This window comes from Tetranychus urticae, chromosome 2 (assembly GCF_039701765.1).
Source record: "Tetranychus urticae isolate SD_2017Ah chromosome 2, NJAU_TeUrti_SD_1.0, whole genome shotgun sequence".
NCBI lineage: Eukaryota > Metazoa > Arthropoda > Arachnida > Trombidiformes > Tetranychidae > Tetranychus > Tetranychus urticae.
Genome location: NC_142959.1, coordinates 21119815 through 21141384, shown reverse-complemented (window position 1 = coordinate 21141384; position 21570 = coordinate 21119815). Strand labels below are relative to the sequence as shown.

The 21570-nt window shown below is 31.8% G+C and overlaps 6 protein-coding genes and 1 long non-coding RNA gene across 11 annotated transcripts in view; 4 read left to right on the top strand and 3 right to left on the bottom strand.

Annotated features, from left to right (window-relative positions):
- LOC107371400 (protein O-mannosyl-transferase TMTC2) overlaps positions 1 to 7519 on the bottom strand; it is a 45253-nt gene extending 37734 nt beyond the window's left edge. Inside the window, exon 1 of the mRNA XM_015939468.3 lies at positions 6775 to 7519. Within this exon, the coding sequence (XP_015794954.2) occupies positions 6775 to 7193 (419 nt within the window). The 5' untranslated portion in view covers positions 7194 to 7519. The remainder of the gene's footprint in view (positions 1 to 6774) is intronic.
- Positions 7520 to 7901: 382 nt separating this feature from the next.
- Positions 7902 to 11350, top strand: LOC107371401 (atlastin-3). Of its 3 annotated transcripts, none has more exons than XM_015939470.3 (5): positions 7902 to 8368; positions 8764 to 9436; positions 9511 to 9985; positions 10060 to 10336; positions 10426 to 11350. In XM_015939470.3, the coding sequence occupies exons 2-5, from the start codon at positions 8974 to 8976 to the stop codon at positions 11131 to 11133; spliced, it is 1923 nt and encodes a 640-aa protein (XP_015794956.1). In that variant the 5' UTR covers positions 7902 to 8368; positions 8764 to 8973; the 3' UTR covers positions 11134 to 11350. The 3 variants fall into 3 exon arrangements, with proteins under 3 accessions (XP_015794956.1, XP_015794957.1, XP_089123038.1); XM_015939471.3 differs by having other exon boundaries at positions 7914 to 8224; XM_089266912.1 differs by lacking the exon at positions 7902 to 8368 and having other exon boundaries at positions 8552 to 9436.
- Positions 11351 to 11414: 64 nt separating this feature from the next.
- On the top strand, positions 11415 to 14285 carry NC2beta (negative cofactor 2beta). The gene has a single exon (XM_015939473.3). The coding sequence runs from the start codon at positions 11593 to 11595 to the stop codon at positions 12133 to 12135; it is 543 nt and encodes a 180-aa protein (XP_015794959.2). The 5' UTR covers positions 11415 to 11592; the 3' UTR covers positions 12136 to 14285.
- Positions 13708 to 14199, top strand: LOC107370755 (uncharacterized). Its single transcript, XM_015938718.2, has one exon. It carries the CDS (start codon positions 13708 to 13710, stop codon positions 14197 to 14199), a length of 492 nt encoding a protein of 163 aa, XP_015794204.1.
- Positions 14286 to 14623: 338 nt separating the features above from the next.
- On the bottom strand, positions 14624 to 16455 carry LOC107371537 (uncharacterized). The gene is made up of 3 exons (XR_016198285.1): positions 15918 to 16455; positions 15283 to 15776; positions 14624 to 15175 (listed from the first exon to the last, which is right to left on the bottom strand). It is a non-coding gene; the product is annotated as an uncharacterized LOC107371537 (long non-coding RNA).
- On the top strand, positions 15407 to 20009 carry LOC107371535 (solute carrier family 4 member 11). 2 transcript variants are annotated; one of them, XM_015939652.3, is made up of 12 exons: positions 15407 to 15992; positions 16967 to 17036; positions 17128 to 17212; positions 17279 to 17402; positions 17492 to 17858; positions 17921 to 18034; positions 18089 to 18295; positions 18383 to 18563; positions 18633 to 18739; positions 18812 to 19347; positions 19497 to 19669; positions 19736 to 20009. In XM_015939652.3, the coding sequence occupies exons 1-12, from the start codon at positions 15543 to 15545 to the stop codon at positions 19797 to 19799; spliced, it is 2478 nt and encodes an 825-aa protein (XP_015795138.2). In that variant the 5' UTR covers positions 15407 to 15542; the 3' UTR covers positions 19800 to 20009. The 2 variants fall into 2 exon arrangements, with proteins under 2 accessions (XP_015795138.2, XP_089123037.1); XM_089266911.1 differs by lacking the exon at positions 15407 to 15992 and adding an exon at positions 16537 to 16681.
- Positions 19976 to 21514, bottom strand: lsn (vacuolar-sorting protein SNF8). Of its 2 annotated transcripts, none has more exons than XM_015939653.3 (4): positions 21134 to 21514; positions 20847 to 21068; positions 20678 to 20771; positions 19976 to 20589 (listed from the first exon to the last, which is right to left on the bottom strand). In XM_015939653.3, exons 2-4 carry the CDS (start codon positions 21021 to 21023, stop codon positions 20114 to 20116), a joined length of 747 nt encoding a protein of 248 aa, XP_015795139.2. In that variant the 5' UTR covers positions 21024 to 21068; positions 21134 to 21514; the 3' UTR covers positions 19976 to 20113. The 2 variants fall into 2 exon arrangements, with proteins under 2 accessions (XP_015795139.2, XP_015795140.2); XM_015939654.3 differs by having other exon boundaries at positions 20847 to 21051.
- Positions 21515 to 21570: the final 56 nt, after the last annotated feature.

The window sequence follows — 21570 nt, the reverse complement described above, 5'->3', positions numbered from 1 at the left end:
TAGATTCAATTGTTTTCTCTTCAATTGAGGTAAATCAAAAGGATATTTCATGAAGCAGCGAGATTATAGATTTTGTATGGAAGAGAAAAGGGAAAATATAATTTCGAAGTTGTTTCGAGGTTAAGTTTATTATAATGGAGTATGGAACCAGAACCAGAAACTGATTCATTAACTGATCTTCAAGTTGATCACAAGTTATATTAGAGATAGTTAATCACAGAAGCAGGGTGAATGTAATGTGAGAGAGGAAAGTGAAAGAAATAATCTTGTTAACTTGTATCTTCAGATGAAACCTGAGCTTGAGTTACCTTGATGATAAACCGAGTTACTCTTACCTTGATGATGAAATGGAAAGAGAAACTCTGAGAAAGATTGTAAATCATTTTGGGTCAGTCATGATAGTCAAAGTATCTAGTGAACAACATGTTTCCGTTGTAAGAAAAATGATAATCATTATGATAAAGTGACTGATGACAGTTGAATTATGACTTTTAATCATTAAAAAGACCAAACAGAGTCGAGGAAAAAAGTATTTCATTTACTTTGGACAAGAAAAGATGAGAATCAATTTTGGTTTCTCAAACATTTAAATGTTTAATCAAAGTTTCAATCAAAGCAAACCTTTTCAACTTCAACCTAAATACAAAATCGCTCTCGAAAGCTCAAGATCAACTGAGATCGCAACCTGTTTGGGGTAACGAGCCATCGAAGTTATATCTTAGAAAACTTGATTTCTGGTCCGATTCCATTTCGATTCCATCGTTCACTTAAATTCTGTAGAAACATCGATCAGAAAATTCATGAAATCAGTAAAGCAACAATGATTAACCTCATTCATCATTGCGACTGAATATTTTCGAACCTGAAAAGTTAAAAAATGAATTTTTTCCTTCGATATTGAGTTTGTTATTTTCCAGTTGAAAGTTGAGTCCGTTTCTTGAAACGGACTGATTTGATTGAATCAATTTTAACATTAATTATTGCAACAGTAAAAGTTGTAAAAATTGTTGCGAGCAAATAACTTGGGAAAACTTGAAAAGATTAATGTTCCTTTTTTTACCTTTACCTTTTAGTTGATTGATCATTTCCATCATCGTTACATCTAGTTGAAGATGATGGTGAAAAGGATGAAAAGGTAAAGAAAAATTTGAACCAAAATTTGATTCTTTACTTGTTTACATTGACATTACTTTTACAAGTTTGTTCATCTTTCCAATAATTGATTTACCTTTAATTTACTTGAAAATTGGCCAATTGTCATTGTTTAGCCTAAAGGTGAATGAGCGCAATTGATTGATTTACATTTGATTAATATTATTTAAGGTAAAAGGAAATGAATCTCCATGAAAATTATGGCTAATGGACAGGTAATTGGATCATCAGAATCGGAAATGAATTTTCCATTAACTTTGCTGATCGAAGTGATCTTTCAAAACTTCATTTTTCTTTCAACTTTTTCCATTCTTTTTATGAGCAAAAATTTTTCATTTTTCATTTTATCGATTGTTTAATGCAGTTTCTCGTATGATTAACTTTACTGTTTTGCTGGTTAGTTTTGTGTTGAGTTGATTATTTAAAACTAGTTGATTAAGTTGCAAGGAAAATGATTAATGATTTGCAAAAGAAAAATTAAATCAAATTAAAGTTTATTATTGATGTTGTCGCGAGTTTTGAGCTTTGTCAGTTGTGGTTGACTTAAATTTAATTATCAAAACTGGTTGATATTAATAATGAAAAGAGTTGAAAGCATGAGATGAGATGAGAAATGAAGTGACTAAAGACAAAAAAGGGTAAAAAAGCAAGTGAAGAGAAAGATTTTGAAGCAAATATTTTTTAATCTAATTTAGCTAATTAAATGAATTTCTCATTAATCATCATTTGAATTGTAGACAGCTATTAAACTTTGCATCATTAACCATAAGTTTGATCAATCGTCGATCAAAAGTCCAATAATTGGTACAGATTGAGATTCAGAAGAAGATTCATTGATAAAGAATTCGAGATTCTAAACTCATTTCTCAGTTAATTTTGAACAATTTCATATTTTTTCAACTTTCAGCAAAAATTCTGACCAATTTATCAGCAAATCAATCAGAACTTTCAGTTGGAATCAATGGAGTGAGTTTTGTCCGTCTTTTGCTGATAATGTTTTTCATAGAGTTTTTGGGTTAAAATGAGTCGAACTTGGTTTAGGATTTTCAACTGGTTTGAGCGAAATGTTCATCAGTCAACTTCGGTAACCGTTTTGATTATGTTTTGTTGCATGTTAAATGAGACTTTTTGATTGTTATCAATTTACTAAGTAATAATCAAAAAATAAACTGGTGATAAACTTTGTCAGGCTCAACAACTATCACTGTTTTTGATCAAAGAAAGAAATAAAAAAAACAATTTTTGCTGAAAAAACATTAATTAAGCAATCAAGAGTGATCATTATGATTAGAAAACAGATTTCAAGATTAACTGGAACAAAAAAATATACTAAATCTGTTTGCTGTCTGATCTCAAGAGCAAGAAATTGCGTTTTTAATTGCTTATCTTGATAAAAGTTGACTCAACAACCAACTCAAAGTCACCTTAAAGCTGACTCAACCAATGAGTTGTATAACTCATTGTAAAGCGATTTTAAAAGTTCATTTTTTGACGCTTTTATTCATTCAAACAGATATTTCTAGAAACTAGACTAAACATGAATCTAGAATCTTTAATCATTCAAAGTCTGTTATCAGTTTCTTGTTACAATGAAAATACAAAACAACCCGATGATGTAAACTGGACTTAGAGTCCTTAAGCCTGGGAAAAGAGACATTTTCAAGAATCTTAATCTTGAACGAAAAGGTTTTGTTCAAAGACTGAAACCCTCAATTAACAAGATAAAAACACTTTAACTTTCAGATTCAACCAACGATTTAAAGCTATAAAGATTAGGCAATGCATTAGCAAGGTGTTATTAAGTTACCTGACCAAGAACTTTGAATCCCATCATTTCGATGAGTTTCCAAATACAGACTAAAAGGTTAACAAGAGAGCAAAACAAAATCAATTTCAAATGGTTACAATTTCATGTTGAAAGGTGATTACAATTACAAGTTATTGAAATATCTAATTGCCCTTTACCGATCAATAATCACTCCAAATCTTATTATTGACACCAGACAACCTTTTTCAATATCAATTTACCAGTTTAAATCTCTAATTGAAACAATTAGCAATCAACTTTAAAGACACAATAATTGTCGCCTTCAATGACCTCTCATTGACCCAACCAAAAACCAATAGTAAAAGTAAAAAAAGGAAAAGAAGAGAAAAGATGAAAATGATTAACTTTATGTTATGTTGATGTTAATAATGGTTGGCATTATTCAACTTTTGCTTCTGCAATTTATTTGCCACTTTAAAGTTGCATTTATCTACTTACCTGTACACATTATTATTACATTTAACATTATCATCATCATCATCATCATCATGAAAATTGTTTCAAGTCTGGAATGAATGGAGAGAAGGGAAGAGTTAAAATTCAATGTAATTGGTCACGACTGTATTTATGGCTTAATGGTGCTTCAATAGTCAAGTAAAATTACATTTAGCCGTAAGGCTTTCACAACAAAGTGGACCATGAACACTTTTCCAGAGGAAGATGATGATAATGATGAGAGTTTGGAGAGAAGAAGCCTTTTCATCATTTCACTTGTGGAGGCGACTTGCATTTGGTGGCAAAAAGCACGAGACAAAAGAGGAATCATGAAGGGTTATTATCTTGGAATAAGTTTTAACATGAAAATGATTCCTTTTTTTAATATATGTTACAATCAAGGTAACAATCGATTCAACTCAAGAATAGATTCTCATGTAATTTCAATAAAGATAACATCATTTTATCCCATTTCAATGGTTGATCCATTTGCTCAGTTTTCAGTTGATGTTACCTTTTCCCCGATAATAGACACAAATTGTTCAATGCTTAAGGACAAATCTAGAAAAAAGTGAAAGTAAAAAAAAAGTTTCATCATTATCTTCATCATAATCATCATTAGCATTCACATTTGCTCTTGTTGTTGTTGTTGTTGATGATGATGATACTTGCTTTTCTGCCTTCTATGCTTTACTTTTCATGATTAAAGTGATTGTAATATTATGTATTATTATGTTTGCGATCATGAATTAACATTTACTATTATTAAAGGTCGATGATCACTAGTCTGGTAATTGTACAGTTGAAAAGGATAAGAAATGAGAAAAATTTATTTCTAGTTTATAGCGATTCTTTGACTACAAACATTTCATGTAATCATTGGACACTCGGGTCAAGACTATTTGTAAATAACTTGATCACCTTCAGCTGATATCAAGCTTCAATTTGTAAAAATCATTCAAAATAAACCAAAGATAAACATAGATGTAGTCGATTTGAGTTTGGGTTCAGTACTTCAATTGACTTAAGCGAAATGTTTATTAAAATCAAATCAACAATTTGGTCTCCTGGTTTATTTTTAGTTATCAATTGAAATGATAATGTGAGAACAGATAATGTCAAAGAGCCAAAGATATCAAATTCATTAACCAGTCTGGTAAACACCTCGAGAAGAGTCGATTTTCAGACAGAAATGATGGAAACAAAACGATGAATAAAATCGGAAAAATAACGAAAGTTCAATATAAAAATCACTTTTTAATTTTTCGCATTTCGTTTTTATGATGATTGTTCAGATTGAATACAGTGAATGAAATGCAACTTATGGATATTTCATTTCATTGATAAACAATCTTAAAGCGCAAAGATTGAAGATTGAAGACTGATGACACTTTCAATTGAATTTGTGATTAAAATGAGTGAATGTTGGTCGATTGGAATGGACAGAAATGATGAAAATATCTCTATTTGTTCTGAATGTTTCACCTCATTTCCCTTTCAATTTCAATCTTGTACAACAATTTGTATCATTAACTTTGGTAAAGGAAAGGAAGAAAAGATATGAAAAATTTGGAACCAAAAAATTGTGACCTTTCATTTCAAGAATTCACTTTTCATGGTAACTTTTTCTTCTCCAGCCTGAGTTTTTTGTCCTTTTTTCCGGTGTTTTCTTCTTGAACGGAAATTGAATAGAAATATCCGGTTTGTATATTATTACCTATCTCTTTTTTTCACTGACTTACTTGAAGCCACTTGGGAGGTTCTCCGATATTAGACTCAATTTTGAGTTGTAACTTTTTTGCTTGTTGTTATTTGTTGAACAAGTTTAATATAACCAAACTGTAATATCTCAAATAATGAAACTGAATTCTAACCAATTCTCATGGGAAACTGAGGTTAACATTATTGACTGTTATTGTCATCATTGTAATCATCAAGTCGAGGCGACTTTGGAATCATCTGAAATGGTGAAAAAAAGAGAGAAGCTGCAAGTTACATTTAAACATGTTGTTGGTGTAAACTGTTATTGTTATCCTTGTCAGATGAATTGAAATTGCATTGATTAAGATTGATATTGACTCTGGAACACGCAAAGGTTAATCTATTAAATTGGTTCAACTTTGTTTGTTGCATTTGCATTTTTTAATCTGTTTATATCGTGTTCAAATGTGTTGACCTTTTTTGCCTAAAAAGCTATAAAACTCGTCAATGGTCATCAAGTTTGTCGACTGTTTGATTTAGCTGGCAATTGTTTGCCAATTGAGAGTAACATTAAGAGCATTTCATTGTGAAAACCAAATTCAAGTCTGTGGTTGACAGTCAATGAACACGGTTGAACCTAAAAAACCTAAAAGTACTTTGATCAACTTGGACTCTCAATGAATCTATTAACTCATCAAATTTTACAATTCATTTTGAGTTGCATTTGATTGGAAGCAATCTTTAATCAAACTCTAATTATTGGTTAACAAGGAGAGAGATTGAAAGATTTGATTGTGAAGATTGATTGAAGGTTGAAGATGAGGAAAAGATGAAAAGCCAAAATGAATTGAATGTTAAAAACATGAATCCATTGTTAATAACATATGGAGCGATAGTGAAAGAGGGAAAATGATGAGAGATATGATGAGGAGGAAGAGGAGGAGGATAAAGAGCAGAAGGATGAACATTAAAGTGAAACTAAATGGTGTTAGTTTTTAATACAATTGCACGGCTTAACAATTATAGTTAAGGTATGGTTTAAGAGGGAGATTCAGTTGACAGTTACAATACTTACGAGACAATTTGAATAGCAAATGCTTTTTTCGAGCTTCAAAGGTAACAAAAGACTATCTTTACGTTGAATTATTATGGGTCATATAATGTCCATGTTAATGCTATTTTTATATTTGAATATTTTACATTTCAGTTTATCGTTTTGGTTTCCATGTTTTGCCAAATATACTTTGGCTCATGGTCCTGCTATTCATGACTATTAATATTTTAATTTTGATAAAGAAATGCATTTGAAATGTGAAAAAGAAACGCTTTTTTTCCTGTTCAACATGAAATTATGATGCAAAATTGAGCTTATCATAAAACCTTGTTTATTGTGAGTTACTTTGCAGTCTTAATCATTTTCTTGGCAAAAAATTGTTTATACTAATTATGTGTTAAATATTAATTAAGATGGTGATGTGAAGGAGGAAGAGGAAAAGATGAGAGTTAAAATGTGATGATGAAGATAATTAAAGCAACTTTTTCTTCTCAGTTTTTTTCTTGATTAAAGGTTGACTTTTTTTAATATTAGCATCATGGAACAGTAAATTGTTTATTGAAAAAAATAGCAAAATGAAGAGGATAAAGTTTATCATGTTTACCTGTCATCGTATGCAAAATCAGCATCTATTGTGTTGATGTAAAGTAGGGTTGAGAAGAGGAAAATTAATCCGTAATGTTTGAGATTAAGAGTTGTTAAAGATGATTCCAGTTGAAGATCACAATTAGTTGATTTTACTCCATTGGTTAACAAAAGTGACTCGCAAAGTTGACGGTTAAACCGTTTATTGGGCAACTTTCGGTGCAGCAAAGTGTTGCCTTTAGGTTGAGCTTGAGTCAATCGGTTAGGGTCAAGAGTGTGATGTTTATTGTGATATGGATGAGGATGATATGAACAATCCATTGGTTGGGCTGTCGATGAACTGCATAAACAATTTAGTGATGAGGCTGAATCAATGCCTGGCGGTGGTCGATTGGTTAGGCCACTTTTAATCCTAACTGTGCGATTATTTTTACACATTTTAACCTTTCCTCTTTGGCTGGTAAAAGTGGCTTGATAAACATAACATAACAAATCATGAATTGATCTTGATTAAACCTTAATTTTTTTTGTGTTTTTGGTTAAAACTTTTTGTTACTTTATTGTAAATTGTTGTTAACTAAAGACTAGGAAATGTTGATCAGTAAATCATGTTTACTGGACTAGGGAATGAATAAAATGAAAGTTAAAAGGCCGGCTTTAGATGCAGCTTTGAGTGAGTTTGTCTAAGAGTGAGAAGATGATGTTACTTTTTTATTTATCATTTCATCTTCATCTTCCTCTACAACTCATCTCTGCCTCTTACTTTTTGCCCTTCTAATCATTTTCATCTTCCTCTCTTCTTCCTCTCTTTTTTTCCCTCTCATCATGTTGAATGGCTCTTTTTTTTCACTCCAATTTGATACACAAAATACAAATACAAAATAATGTTTACATCGGTTTACGTTCATTTCATTGGTTCAACTTTTATGAAGGCGGTTCTTTCAACTCCCCCAGCAACCTTTTTTTTCATCCGATGATATTAGTGATGATCATCATGAGACTCTGAGCTTTATCTTCATCTGAGTATCTTTTTTATATAATTTTCATGCTCGACTCTGAGTTTTCATTTTGGTTAACCTCTATGCGTATATTGTTGCCCTCTAGTGTTGATAAAAGCTATTGGTTTGGGTTTTTCGTGTTTCCATTTTGGTTTGCTTTTTATTAGGTCTTTGATTAGATTATTTTTGCTCGTTTAATTGTATTAATTATTATTTATCAGATAATGTTGGTGTTGTTATTTGACTCTGTCTTTTTTTCCTGGAGGAACCAGAATATATCCAAGTGTTGGTTGACATTTGAAACTTGACTCTCATGGTCTTGGTTTTTGTGTTCCCTCTCTTTTATGAGACAAACTTGGCGTCTAGGAAGAGCTGCTTCATCATGTTTTCTTGACTCACACAAACCTGTTTTTAGGAAAACTTGGACTTGTCTTTGAAAACCTTAGTTTTAAATGTTGTTATTACCTATTGGTGAGTCTTCAAGATATTCGATATTGTGTTGTTTCTGTACTTCATTATTTGTTAACAAAGCTGTGATTATTGGCAATTTGTGTGTTTCATTTTCCTTTTGTTTCTCTCACTCCTTCTCACCTTTTTTTTGGGTAAATTAATAGGGTAAGTTTGATGGAACTTTATGATTGTGAAAATTAACAACAAGCATTTTTTTGCCGATCGACTCTGATTGTGGCAATTCTCAATCCTTAAACTGCTTAACTCACTGACCTTGTCTTCTGTCTCAATCCGTACAAGTGTACCCAAAGCTTGCTTGTAGTTTTTATTTTCAGTCGGTTATTTGCTTTCTTCTTGTCCACTGTGAATTTATCCTTTATTTTATTTTTAAATCATGGATGCATGTAAATCTTTTGAGTGTTACAATTCATTTATTACCTCCAATTTGATATCTACCAGCAATCATCACTTTCTTTTCAATAGCTTTTTTGATTTTTCTTTACTCTGTGATTCTCCATTGATTAATAATTTCATATTTTTTGATATCTTATTTTTGATAGTGCTTTTCTTTACGTTCATATTCATCCAAGTGATTTGTGATTGAGTCAACGTGAAAATTTTAACCAACTGTGATCTACAAACTAAATAATGGCTAGGGTTCACAATTTACTGACAATTTTAATTTGAACAAAATTTTAATCTGGACAAACAAGGAATTGATATTCAACTATAAAATAATATTAACTGACTGACGAGGTAAATTCAGAACAATGGCCGATTTTGAGACTGTGTTAAAGGATGTGGAAGAAAAAGATGTTAAAACTGAAAGTCCCAAAAAAACGAAAGCCAAACAAAAGAAAAAAGAAGTCAAAATCAAAGGAAAAGGAGTTCAAATAGTTGCCTTTTCTGAAAATTCAGAAGCCTGTCAATTCGATCGTGCTGCGTTAGCATCTGTTCTCAATGACCCTGCCATTCGTGATTTACCTATTGCTGTTATATCTATAGTTGGTCCAACCAGCTCAGGTAAAACTTCTTTTGAAAATTATTGTTTCCGTTTTATGGAGCGAGATGGTTCTCCTGGTTGGATTGGTGATGATGATGAACCATTACTTGGTTTAGAATGGAAACCAACTCATGGTACAGTAACTCGTGGTATTTGGATTTGGGATCAACCTTACATTGTAAAAACTACCTCTGGTCAAAAAATTGCCGTCATTTTCATGGACACTGAAGGTAAGAACATCTAAATCTTGCAAATATCAATGAAATGTATTATTAATGTAATTACTATTTTACCTTTGTTTCAGGTCTTTATGGTAAAGATGAAGTTCGTGGAAGATGGAGTCATGTCTTCGGAATAAGTACTGCTGCCAGCTCAATCCAGATATTCAACCTGAAAGAAGAGTTGACTCCGAGAGATATTGAAGAGCTTCAAGTATTTGTCCGGTTAGCTGAAATTGGTATTAAACCTCGAGGTAAAAAGGGTGGTAAAAAAGATCCAAAACTTAAGCCATTCCAACGATTATGGTTTCTCATAAGAAGCTGGCGTTATCCAGAAGATTATGAATATGGTGAGAAAGGTGGCTCTAAGTATTTGGAAGATATATTTATTACCAAGGAGAGTGATAAAGATCATCTGAGAAAAATGAAGGAATCAATTGTTGATGCATATCAAGATATTTATTGTTATCTCATGCCTCATCCGAATGATGTTATTTATCGTAAAAATTACAAAGGAGAGTTAGGTTCACTTTCCAATGATTTCCGTGATCATCTTGAAAGGTAAGCTCATTTAGACCATTCTCTAAACTTTATTGGATTCAACTTAATTCTCATTTTTATTTTTTGCCTTCCAGATATATTACCCACTTACTAAGTCCTGAAGGTATTCGACCAAAAGAATTGGTAGGATTACAATTAACTTGTGGACGCTATATTGATTTTTTCGGTTCTCTAATTGATATTTTCAATGATGGTTCATTTCCTCGAATTGATTCTCTAATGATGGCAATTTCTTTAGCAACCAAGAATCAATTGATCGATCATTTCACTAAAACTTACGAAGAAATGGTCAAATGTGAACTTGAGCTTGTTCTTGATACTAGTAAACCTCGTGGACGTAATACAATATTGGTTAGAATTCATTAACTGCTCTACAATTTTTATTGACTCAATATTTTATGCAATCTTTTGATTTCTAATTTTCTATTTATTATTTTCAGGCGGTTTTTAGGTCCGTTCAAAAAGATGTTCTGGAAATGTTTGAAAACCACCCAAAGTTTTTCACCCGAGAAGAATGTGATGAAGTTAAATTAAAAATCACGGAAGGAATGAAGATTGTCCATGAGAAAATTAGCAAGGTTTATAGCAATAAATTTAATGACTATTATGCTGAGTTGTATCAGCAAACTTTGGAGAAGATGTACCAAATGGCGCGTAATAAGGAGAAAATGGTTTACGTCGATCCGTCTGAACTGATTCGAATTCATTCTCAATTGAAGATAAAAATAATCAATGAAGTTCACCAATTGATGCTTCTGGGTATGGATGTTAATATGAAAACCATGATAAGACGGCGAATGGATGCACGCTTTATTAGATTCTCCCAAGAAAATGAAGCTCTTGTTGAAGAAGTTCAATCACTGAAAGTTAAATATGCCGGTGTAACTGCCGGTGGAGGTATTTTAGGGTTAACTTCTGGTTCTTTGGCTGCTCATGGAATGGGATCAGCCGCAGCTTCGTCGGCATTGATTGGAGTTTTAGCAGCTGGATTAATAATCTCAGGAATTACAGCCATTGCAGGTGCCGGTTACATTGGATTCAGATGGTACAAGACTAAACTTAGCCGTGATAAAGCAACAAAATGTCTGCAATCAATGATGTCTCCGAACTCAAATCCACTTCTAGATGAATCTCAATTACAAGTATAAACCTACACAAATGGTTAACTTTGTTTCATATTTTTGATATCGACTTGAATTTTATAAACGAGAATAAAAATTTACTATTCTCATTCAATTGCCATAATGTATTGATTTATTTTGTCTCAATTTTAAAGGAATTTCTTAAACAATTCCAATACCATGTAGTGCCTTTAGAACAAAAAATTAATTTTAAATAAATTCTTTAATAAAAAATTTCAATTAATCCTGATCAACTTATTTTATTTCAAAATTCCCACCAATTGTATTCCACTAGATGTCTCTATCTTCTAACTAAAGTTTTGAAAAAAAAACATTAAATTGCATTGTTTATTAAATAAATCCTCTTAATTTTAATATATTTAGCTTGATGAACTAATTGTTATTTAATTTTCTCTTGTAATTTAATTGTCATCTTGTTGTTTTGGTTTTTTTCTTGTGTCCTGCTGTCATCATAACAGATTTTCAATGGAAGAAGAAGAGCTAAGTTTACCGAGAGCTGCTATGAATAAACTGATTAAAGAGGTTTTGCCTGAGATACGGGTTGCCAATGATAGTCGTGAAGTGATTCTAAACCTTGGTAAAGAATTTATTCGGATAATAACTAAACAAGCTAATGAAATTTGTGAGGAAAATCAAAAGAGAACTATGAGTGGTGAACATGTTCTGCATGCTCTTAGAAAGATGGGCCTTAATGATTACATTTGCGAAGGTGAAAGGGTGTTAAATACATGTAAAGGGAAAAAACGACGACAATCAACCAAATTGGAACACTTAGGAATACCCGAGGAGGAGCTTCTTCGACAACAGCAAGAATTGTTTGCTCGTGCACGGGCTGAACAAGCCGTCATGGAACAAGAATTGTTACAAAGTACACAACTTCAGCAACAACTGTTGTCACAACAACAACAACTGTATCTTCAACCTGAATCATCACAACAAGATTCTCCATCAACTTTTCAACCATTGCAACAAGCGCCTTCATCCATTCCTGTAATCAAAGAATCATGAAACATAAATATACATTATCTATACATATTTATCAAAATATAATTTTCAAAGAGAATCATTATATATACATACAAAAATACATACAAACAACAAACTAAGGTTTTCGATACTTTTTATCTTCTGTAATTAGCCCAAGAGTTGAAAAGCGATAAACAGCAAAGACAAATCAAAGAAAATATCAGGAATGCTGAATGATTGTTCACTTATTTCATTGGGTTTTAACAATGCTTTTCAAATTGACTCACGCATATTGGCTCTGATTCTGGATTCAGGTACTCAATGGAAGAGATTGGTGAAAAACGTTCGAGGACCTATTAAGATTTATTTTTTGAAATTACTCTAAACTTCGTCATCAGTCTAATCAAGTCTTATTTTAAATCTCTATTCTTTGCTTTAAATTCATCATTAAGTTCTGAAACACTTCATCTCATTTGGAAAGTCGAAACGGGATAACTCACGTTTTTATATCGAAACCACCAATACATGTAGATTAATTTTCCTGTTATTTTCTTTAGTCTACAATGTATGGATTAAACATAGAAGAAACAAAAAAATCATTAAAGAGATGCAATGTAGTCACTTTTCACGTCTCCTCGAACTTTATCATCGTTGAACAAAGCTTTGTTTTGTAACTTGGTTTCACTTTTACATGAACATTGTCAACTTTTAAAGTTATTAATATCAATATTTTATCACAATCTTCTATAAATAGATATTCAATGATCGAAACTGTTACTTGATTTTATTATAGATACAAGACATTGCTTTTGACGGAGACAGCTTTCAACGGTGAAGAAGATGGTTACAATTTTGAACAAGACACTATTTTATTATTGATACAACAATCAAGCCTAATAACCTCAGATGTACTCGTTGATTAATAAGAACTGTTAAAACTAACCAAAGAAATTAATTGTGTTGAAAGATTGCTTGTTTATCTCTTACATTATCACGAACTATTTTAGTCTCATTCTCTTGAACAATTGATCTCTCTTTACGAACAGTGTCCAGCTCATTATCTCTGTTTTCACTGGCAATGGCCTTCAATGTGAGTTGAACGCTAAGACGATTCTTGGAATCAAAGTGTTAAATGGCGGTAGAATCAAGTTAACCTCTGTTTATATTATGTGAGGCAATTAACTTAAAACAATAATCATGTTGGTGTTGATAAAGATGTATACTTTTAATTATTATTACCTTCTTCTCCTTCCTCCTTTTCTGATCAACAATTACAATCAACCTTTTTCTCCTCTGTCTCATAATCATCTGTAACAAGCAACCACTCAATGTTTACATATCAAACTTGAAACGGTAACCCAACTTTGAGTCCTCTAATTTTTTCCTTAATTTAATTAACTCTGTAATTAGTTGAAAATCAACAAAATTTTCCCTCATAATTGAACTAAATATCAACAAAACCAAAGTCAAACCTTTGTTTCCATCTTAACCTTTACTCTTTGTTTCTAAAGTATTGTTGTTGTGCGCTGCATTATCAATTTTTATAGTTAATTGTATTACCTGGAAATTATTTATTTTTCGAGTGTTAATCGTCGATCCCATTAAACGATAGTCATGACTGAATCAAGTAAAAAATTTGAAATACGAGAAGCCAAAAATGAGATTGATATCCTTAACTGTTATCCAGTATTGAAGATACTTCGGCCTCACCTTAAATATGTGGAAGAGTACATTGAACGAGTTAACCGTCAACACGCAAAAGGCTATCGATTATTTTACATTGCTGATTCGGAAAAGGTGTTGATTGTGATTGGCTTTACAATTCGGGAACGTTTACTGTCTGGTAAAACTGTCTATTTGGAGGATTTTTGTGCTCTCAATTGGACAATACATGAAGAGTTGGGTCCTTTATTGATCAACTGGCTTCTTTCATATGCCAAGGAAGCTCATTGTGATAATATAGTAACCGAATCGGCATTCACTCGCTATGAAATCCATCGATTTTACCTCAATCATGGCTTCAAGATAACTGCTCATCACTTTTCATTACCTTTGATTGGTAAAAAGGTTCCCTCAACTTCAGCCTTGCAAGAATCTTCATCTTGAATGTTCACTGTAAAACCAGCTCTTAACCAGACCAGACTAAATGTGAAAATCTTGAAACAAATAAAACATCTTAAATTGGTCATTTATCATTTATGTTTCCCTTAAATTATCACCATTCAACAACTTGATTATCCGTCAATATTGTTATCATTAATAACCATAATAATGTTATTTTTGACCTTTTTTTATATTCATGACAATATAAGTTTACATTTGCACTTGCAGTAATGAATCATTTTATTGGTAACTTATGCTTTTTGATACTTAGGTTTCCTATCTTAAGGTAATTAATAGATATATTTAGCTTAAATTGTGGTTAATTGTAATGAGAAATAAATGATAAATGTATGTCTCACTGAGACAAATGAGCTTCAATAAAAAAGGCAATTGAGTTGATTCAGATGAAATGTAGATTGTATGAAGATAATGTTCATTAATTATGGTCTTTTAATCTATTCACTCAGTTTCTTCAATCTCAATTATTCAGTTGAGTCTAAAAGGTTCACAAATTACAAGATATATTCAATTTTACAATCAAATGCAAGACTAAACATTACTGTCACATAATAATTTGTTAATTATGAGTCTTGCAGGTAAATTGTGAAAGAAATTTAGACTCAATAGAGTTAATAATGATGAACATTTAGAGTTTCAAGGAATTACATTGAATTATTGTAAACAACAGGAAAATACAAACAAATGGTGATTATCTAAGCGACTCCAATTGATCAATCTTCGAGAGTGTTTAATCTTCAAGAGAAATCATTTTGAGTGGTGACCAAACTTCCCGTTGCAATTAATATTTTAATCCAAATTGATATAAATTGGCTTGATCTTTTGATCCTACTGTTGTTGACCAGAAAAATAATGTAAGCCACTTGAATATAATAACAGGCAACATGGATGGGTTTGAGATTGGTTAGCTACTGGAGTCAATTGAAATGCAAGTCCAAAGTCATTATAATCATGATTTTCACTATAATTGAAACAACAAATGAAATGTTATTTGATCAGATGATAAATTAGATAATTGGAGAAATAAAAAGCAACTATGATAATAGTGAATGGGAAAAAATTGATTACCATGATAACATGATGTCTTCATTGATTATCTAGTAATTTTTTTTATAACAGGTTGATAATCACATCAGATTAAGGGACCATCAGCGATGAGAGACATCAAATAACCATAATTACCATCATTTGTAAATAATTCCGAGTAGATCCTTTTTTAGTCAATTGTTTCATGGTGTGTTAATCTCATTTTTTTGTGCTTGCATGTCGCTTCAACGGTTAATCTTTTAATTTATTGTGTTGGTTTGACGAGGGTTAAACTAGTCAAGATGACGAGAAATCATAAATCTCAAGATGTGATGAACGGTGACAGTGACGATAAAATGGATGAAATTGAACTTGAAAATACTGGAGCTATAAGAGTGATAATAACGGGACCCGATGGTTATGATAATCCAAGCTTCAACAATGATAAAAATGATGAAAGTGGTAAAGGTGATAATTCGAGTAGACGTGGATCCAGATTTTCAGCCATTGATGTCCATGGAACCATTTTGTCGGATCTGGGTTCAAGTGAAGAAAAAGAAAAAAGGGTTAATTTTGATGATGAGAGAGATGAAGCGTTACATCTTATAACAACGTCTTCAGCTCCTCCGAAAGATTTTAATCTAGAAGTAAGAGCTTCTCTTGACATTAAACATTACCTTAAGGATATGACCATTTCACTGGATTTACAATCAGACGACCTTTACAATTTGGTCCACCATCTAGTTAATCAGGTAAAAAAAATGAATAGCATTGTGTCAGCTAGCTTCAGAGCAATATCAACTTGGATCAAGCAAAATATGTCATGACAAAGCTTTCAATGTTTCAACTTTTGCGAGAGATTTTGCTTTCACCGAAAACATCTTCTGAGTTAAGTTTCTAATGAATCATAGATAGATCCTTTTTGGATTTAAAACAATCAATTTTAGCGAATGAACAGTTAGTTTGTTGCACAAGTAAAAAAGGAGTTGAACGAGCGATTTACGATTAGGTACTGATGAACTTGAAAATAGGCTATGCACTTATGCAAAAGTGATTCATATTTTTTCCAGATAAAAATTCAAGCAAAGCTGTTCTATTAAATTATAAATAATTTTACATTTAAATAAAAATAATTGTTATGTCAAACATAAATAATGTTTCAAAGCAGTTCAACTTTTCTGTTAGATTGAAAAGTTTAGATCAGGTGTTGATTAAAATTAAAATTTAAAAATATAGATGGAGTTAGCTGTAATCCAAATCATTAAAATTTAACATCGTTATTATCTTTGCCCACAATTTACTGATTGTCAATGGTTGCTCAATTTATCTACACAGTTGATTATTCATATTATAATTAACCTTTAAATGATCATGGATTTAAAAATAAACTGATGGTTGTAACTCGCTGTGCGTCGTAAACTAATAGGGGTTAAGATTGAAGGTTGATCTAAATTTAATACATTCATTAACACTATGAAACTATTCATTATTTACAATTTAGATGAATATTTCAATATATTGAAGGGTATGAAGCGGTCTAATAACTGATGATATAAATTTAGGCCAATTATCCCTTTAATGCCCATTGTGATGTACAAGATTAGCATAATTTCCCAGCCGTTCAGTTGAGCCGATGCTTTGTTGACAATGTTGCATTGCTTTCTGCTTATTGATAGGTGAAGCAATTTGAGTTAATAAAATTAATTTTGATTATTTTACATTACAGATGAAAGAGGAAACCAAAGCTAAATTGGATCTCGATGAAATAATGGGATCAATATTTTGCGAGAAAGAATGTAATTAATTAACCGAATAATCATTACGACGCTTTAGTAATTGATAATCTCAATAAGCTAATAACATTTATCTTCTATTTTCATTTTATAGCTAGAGTGATTATTAATCGTATTCAAGGAGTTTTAGAATCTAATTCATCTCCAACTGTTTTTGATCAATCATGGGTTTGTATATTGTAAGTTAATCTGTCCATCTTATTAACTGTTTAAATTTATATTAACTCAATAACTCTTTTTTATAGAGGTTCTGGTGTATCTGTCAAGAAACATATGATTGCTTTAGGAATCACAGAGGCTCCACTAAATTTGGGCCATGGAATGGAACAAATTAGATTTATTTTAATTATTTTAACACCGACGATTGAGGTTAGTGCTGGTATTAAAGTACAATAGATCTAATTTTTAATGGCCTGAAATGTTAATTTTGGTTCCTTTCTTTACTCTAATCTTTACAGAAACACACTAAAAGCTCTTATGAAATTGGTAGGACATTTTCAACTCTTTTAATGCATCACTCATTACGCTTCGATCTACTGGACTCATCGAAAGAATCGATTAAAGAAATACTTACAGACAAGGCAGCTGAATTATCAACCAAATCAAATCAAGTTAAAAGAAAAGTAATTCATGGTTTGGATACAAGTTTATGGGAAAACATTTCTCGTCGAGTTCGGTGTTACCATACTGATTTCGTTGATGGTATTGTTGGTAAAAAGACGATTCACAAAACATTAGCAACTTCACTATTCTTGTATTTTGGCTGTATATTACCTGCCATCGCTTTTGGTCTCCTTAATTCAAAAAATACCAATGGATTGATAGGTATTCATCTTGAAACACATTGCTTTGTTTACCCAATTAATATATCTTTAAATCTAAATTAGGGCCAAAAAGAGCGTTAGTTGGTCAAGCTCTTGGAGGAATTGTTTTTGCCCTGATTGGTGGTCAGCCTTTGGTTATTATTGCAACTACTGCACTGGTGTCATTGTACATAAAAGGTAAACTTAACCTATTAGTTAACCTAATATTTAAAGAATATTTTTTGTCTCCAGTTGTCTATGAAATAAGTGAACAATTAGACGTGGATTTTTTCGTTATGTATGCAACGGTTGGCTTCTGGAATACACTTTTTGTTTTGGCCTATGCAGTATTTGGATGGAGTAAATTGATCAAATATGCCACAAGATCAGTTGAAGAGATATTTGCCCAGTTTATAACGATTTGTTTCTTTTATGATGCCATCAATGACTGCGTTGAAAGTGAGTGATTGAAATTTTTCATCTTCAATTTCATTAATTTCACCTGAAAATATTACTAACTTGTGAATACTTTCGTTATTTTTTCAGGTTTCAACAAATACTATCACACGGAAGCTTGTGCTAATTTCACGAAACTAACGGATGGTGAATTAAATGTGACCACACTGGAAACTCCAATAATTTGTCAACGAGAGGATTCACTTCTTCATTTGCTCTTAGCTTTAGGGACTGTTTGGTTATCGCTAAGAATTTATAAATTCAATCAAAGGTACACTTATACAATAAAATAAGTTGAGCTTCCATTCATTGAAAATTTTCAATTTTATTGTGTTTACAGTCCTTATCTAAGCCGAGGAATGAGAGAGTTTGTTTCCGATTACGCTCTTCCAATTGGTGTTATCGGACTTTCTGTAGTCAGCAAGGTAGTCTTCGCAGATATCAAACGTATGTATTATTTAATTCTGTTCAACTTCTCAGATGATTATTTAATTGTTTTCTCTTTTCTCTTTCTTCTAGTTGAACAATTTGATTTCTCAGTCATGGATAAATTTGAGCGAGCTACGATAGATTTCAGTTCAGTCAAAGTTATCGGAATCAGTATTGTTCTTGGTTTCGCCCTTTCATTATTATTTTTTATGGATCAGAATATAACTGGACAAATTGTCAATGGTCCAACAAACCATCTCAAAAAAGGTTCAGCCCCTCATCTAGATCTACTGGTTATTGCGATTATCAACTGTACTTTGTCGTTTTATGGGCTTCCCTGGATGCATGGTATTCTTCCACATTCACCACTTCATGTTCGCTCCTTGGCTGATACAGAGGAGCGAAATAATCAGGGACTTATTGAAACACATATTATTCGTGTTCGAGAGACTCGTATAACAGCCCTTTTATCAAATATACTCATCGGACTTTCACTTTTCATGATACCCTATCCACTTAACCTGATTTCAACTCCAGTTTTGGATGGACTGTTTCTTTATTGTGCCTTTGCCTCTTTGAGGGGAAGCTCAATGTTCCAAAGAATTTGTTTACTCTTTCAAGAACAGGTAATAGTCGATTCAAAAGATCTTGAAATATTAAAGAATCAAATCAAATAGTGATTTCGATACTTTTCAAAGAGCTAAAGTCTACACATTTCTTATATAAGAAACTCTGTTAATTTTAAATCTCTTTTTTCATCTTTTATTGAATTTAGTCTTCTTATCCTCCAAATCATTATGTCCGTCGAGCACGTCAACGCATTATCCATCTATTCACATTGTGCGAAATAATTCAACTCGTTATTCTAGTTTATGTCGGTTTAATCGCTCCATGGGCATACCTTAGAATGGCTTTCCCTGTCTTCATTGCTCTTTTAATGCCTATTAGGTAAGTACATTTCAGTCAAATTAACTCTCGTGTCTACTTCATCTAACAACTTCTTTTTGTTTTCAGACATTTTATTTTACCAATCTTTCTTGATAAAAAGACGCTGAAATTATTGGACTCTTATGGTTAAACCATTGATAAACGAATGACAAAGTCAATTCATCAAATCTCTAGCTGTCAGATCATCAGCTATCATCATTCATCGAAGCATTCACAAAAAGATAGAAATTTTATTACTTGAATATGTATTGGAAAAGACATATTTGTATCATTATAAGCTTGAAACAAAATCGTTTTGAACAACTGTTAAATAAATAATCTTTAATCTTTAGAAAAAAAACAGGGACCAAAGGTCTTAGCACTTTGCCGGTATTTGCATACTAAAAATTCATTTATAAGTGCATTTCTTATTTTATAGGGTATGAGTATCGAATATCAAATTGTCTAATTTGATGTACTGAAAAGTCCAGGAAACCAATAGTGAGGCGCATTGGATTCTGCTTGATTATCAACCCAAATCAATCCTTCCATAATCATATCATAGATAACTTTAACAATCCTATTCTCTTCCCAACCAAGCTCTGATCGAATAATACTCTTATTAGTAAATCCTCTATTTGATGAGGCCAATCTCAATACATCTGTGTGGTCCATGCTCAATTCTTTGGGTACTGATTGTATAATATAACTTTTGTTTGATTTAAGAACTTTTAATCCGTTTCCCAAGACGTTCAGCTTATTGATTGATCTAAGAATATCATCGGTGGTTATATCTTCATCTTTTTTCCTTGCAGTGCAACGAGATAGTTTCACTCTTCTTAACAGATCCTCAATAGCAATTAATCCACCATTCTGATGACTTGTAGCCATGCATACTTCGATTACTTGTACAGCCAGTTCATAATAGAAGTCACCAACACCTGAATTTTAATAGAAATAAATCATAATAGTTCAATTTGTTAAAGAATTCAAAGTGTAGATGTTCAACATATCAATAAATCAATTTACCTAACAGTCTTGTCCAAAAATTGTTACTAGATTGCAATGGGTCCACGCCAACAGTAGCACACATTACTTGAAATTGTCTACGGAACTCTGGATTCTGAATATTACAGTAAATAAGTACAGAATATTGAGATAATTTTTATGAGCCGACTGATATTATTCGGTTAGCTACCTTCTTGATCGCTTTTTTGTGCTTTGTTGCAAATTTTTCCAAGTGAGATTTGAAAGCATTCATTTGATCAGTTAATTTATCAATTTGCTCCTTTGTAATGGCTTCACTCTTTTCCTTGAATTTTGCCTCAGTGTTTTGTTGTTTTTGAATCGCTCCTAATCCATATTTCCGCCTCATTTTGATCAAAATTGGCTGATATTCCAAGCTTCAATAAAAAGAAATCTGTTATGGCAAAGAGGATAAATAAATATACAGATAAACGATTGTCGATTAAACTGAGAACTCACCTTCAGCACGCTATTATTGATTAATGGGTTAATAAGATGGTTATTTCGAGGGTAAAAACCTGAGCAATCAACAATAATAAGGAATAACAGCAACGTGTATCAAAAGCGAATTAATAAAACCAAATTGATGCTTAAAGTGTTTAGGAAGCAACAAACCAGCTGATGAGTATATCATCAATTTGTCAACAAATCTCTAGTCTTTATTTGACATACTAATTGAAGTTGAACAATTATCATATTCCGCACAAAAATTAAAACATGGACTCTTAGTACTTCACATAAACAAAATTATATTCCTCATTTTGTTATCATTCCCATGAATAAGAATAGAGAAAGATTATCAATATTGACGACGAACGAAGACAGAAACAAAAACCTAATACACTTTTCCCTCGAGTTTTTTGCTTTTTGTTACACTGCCATCTAGGTGAACTACA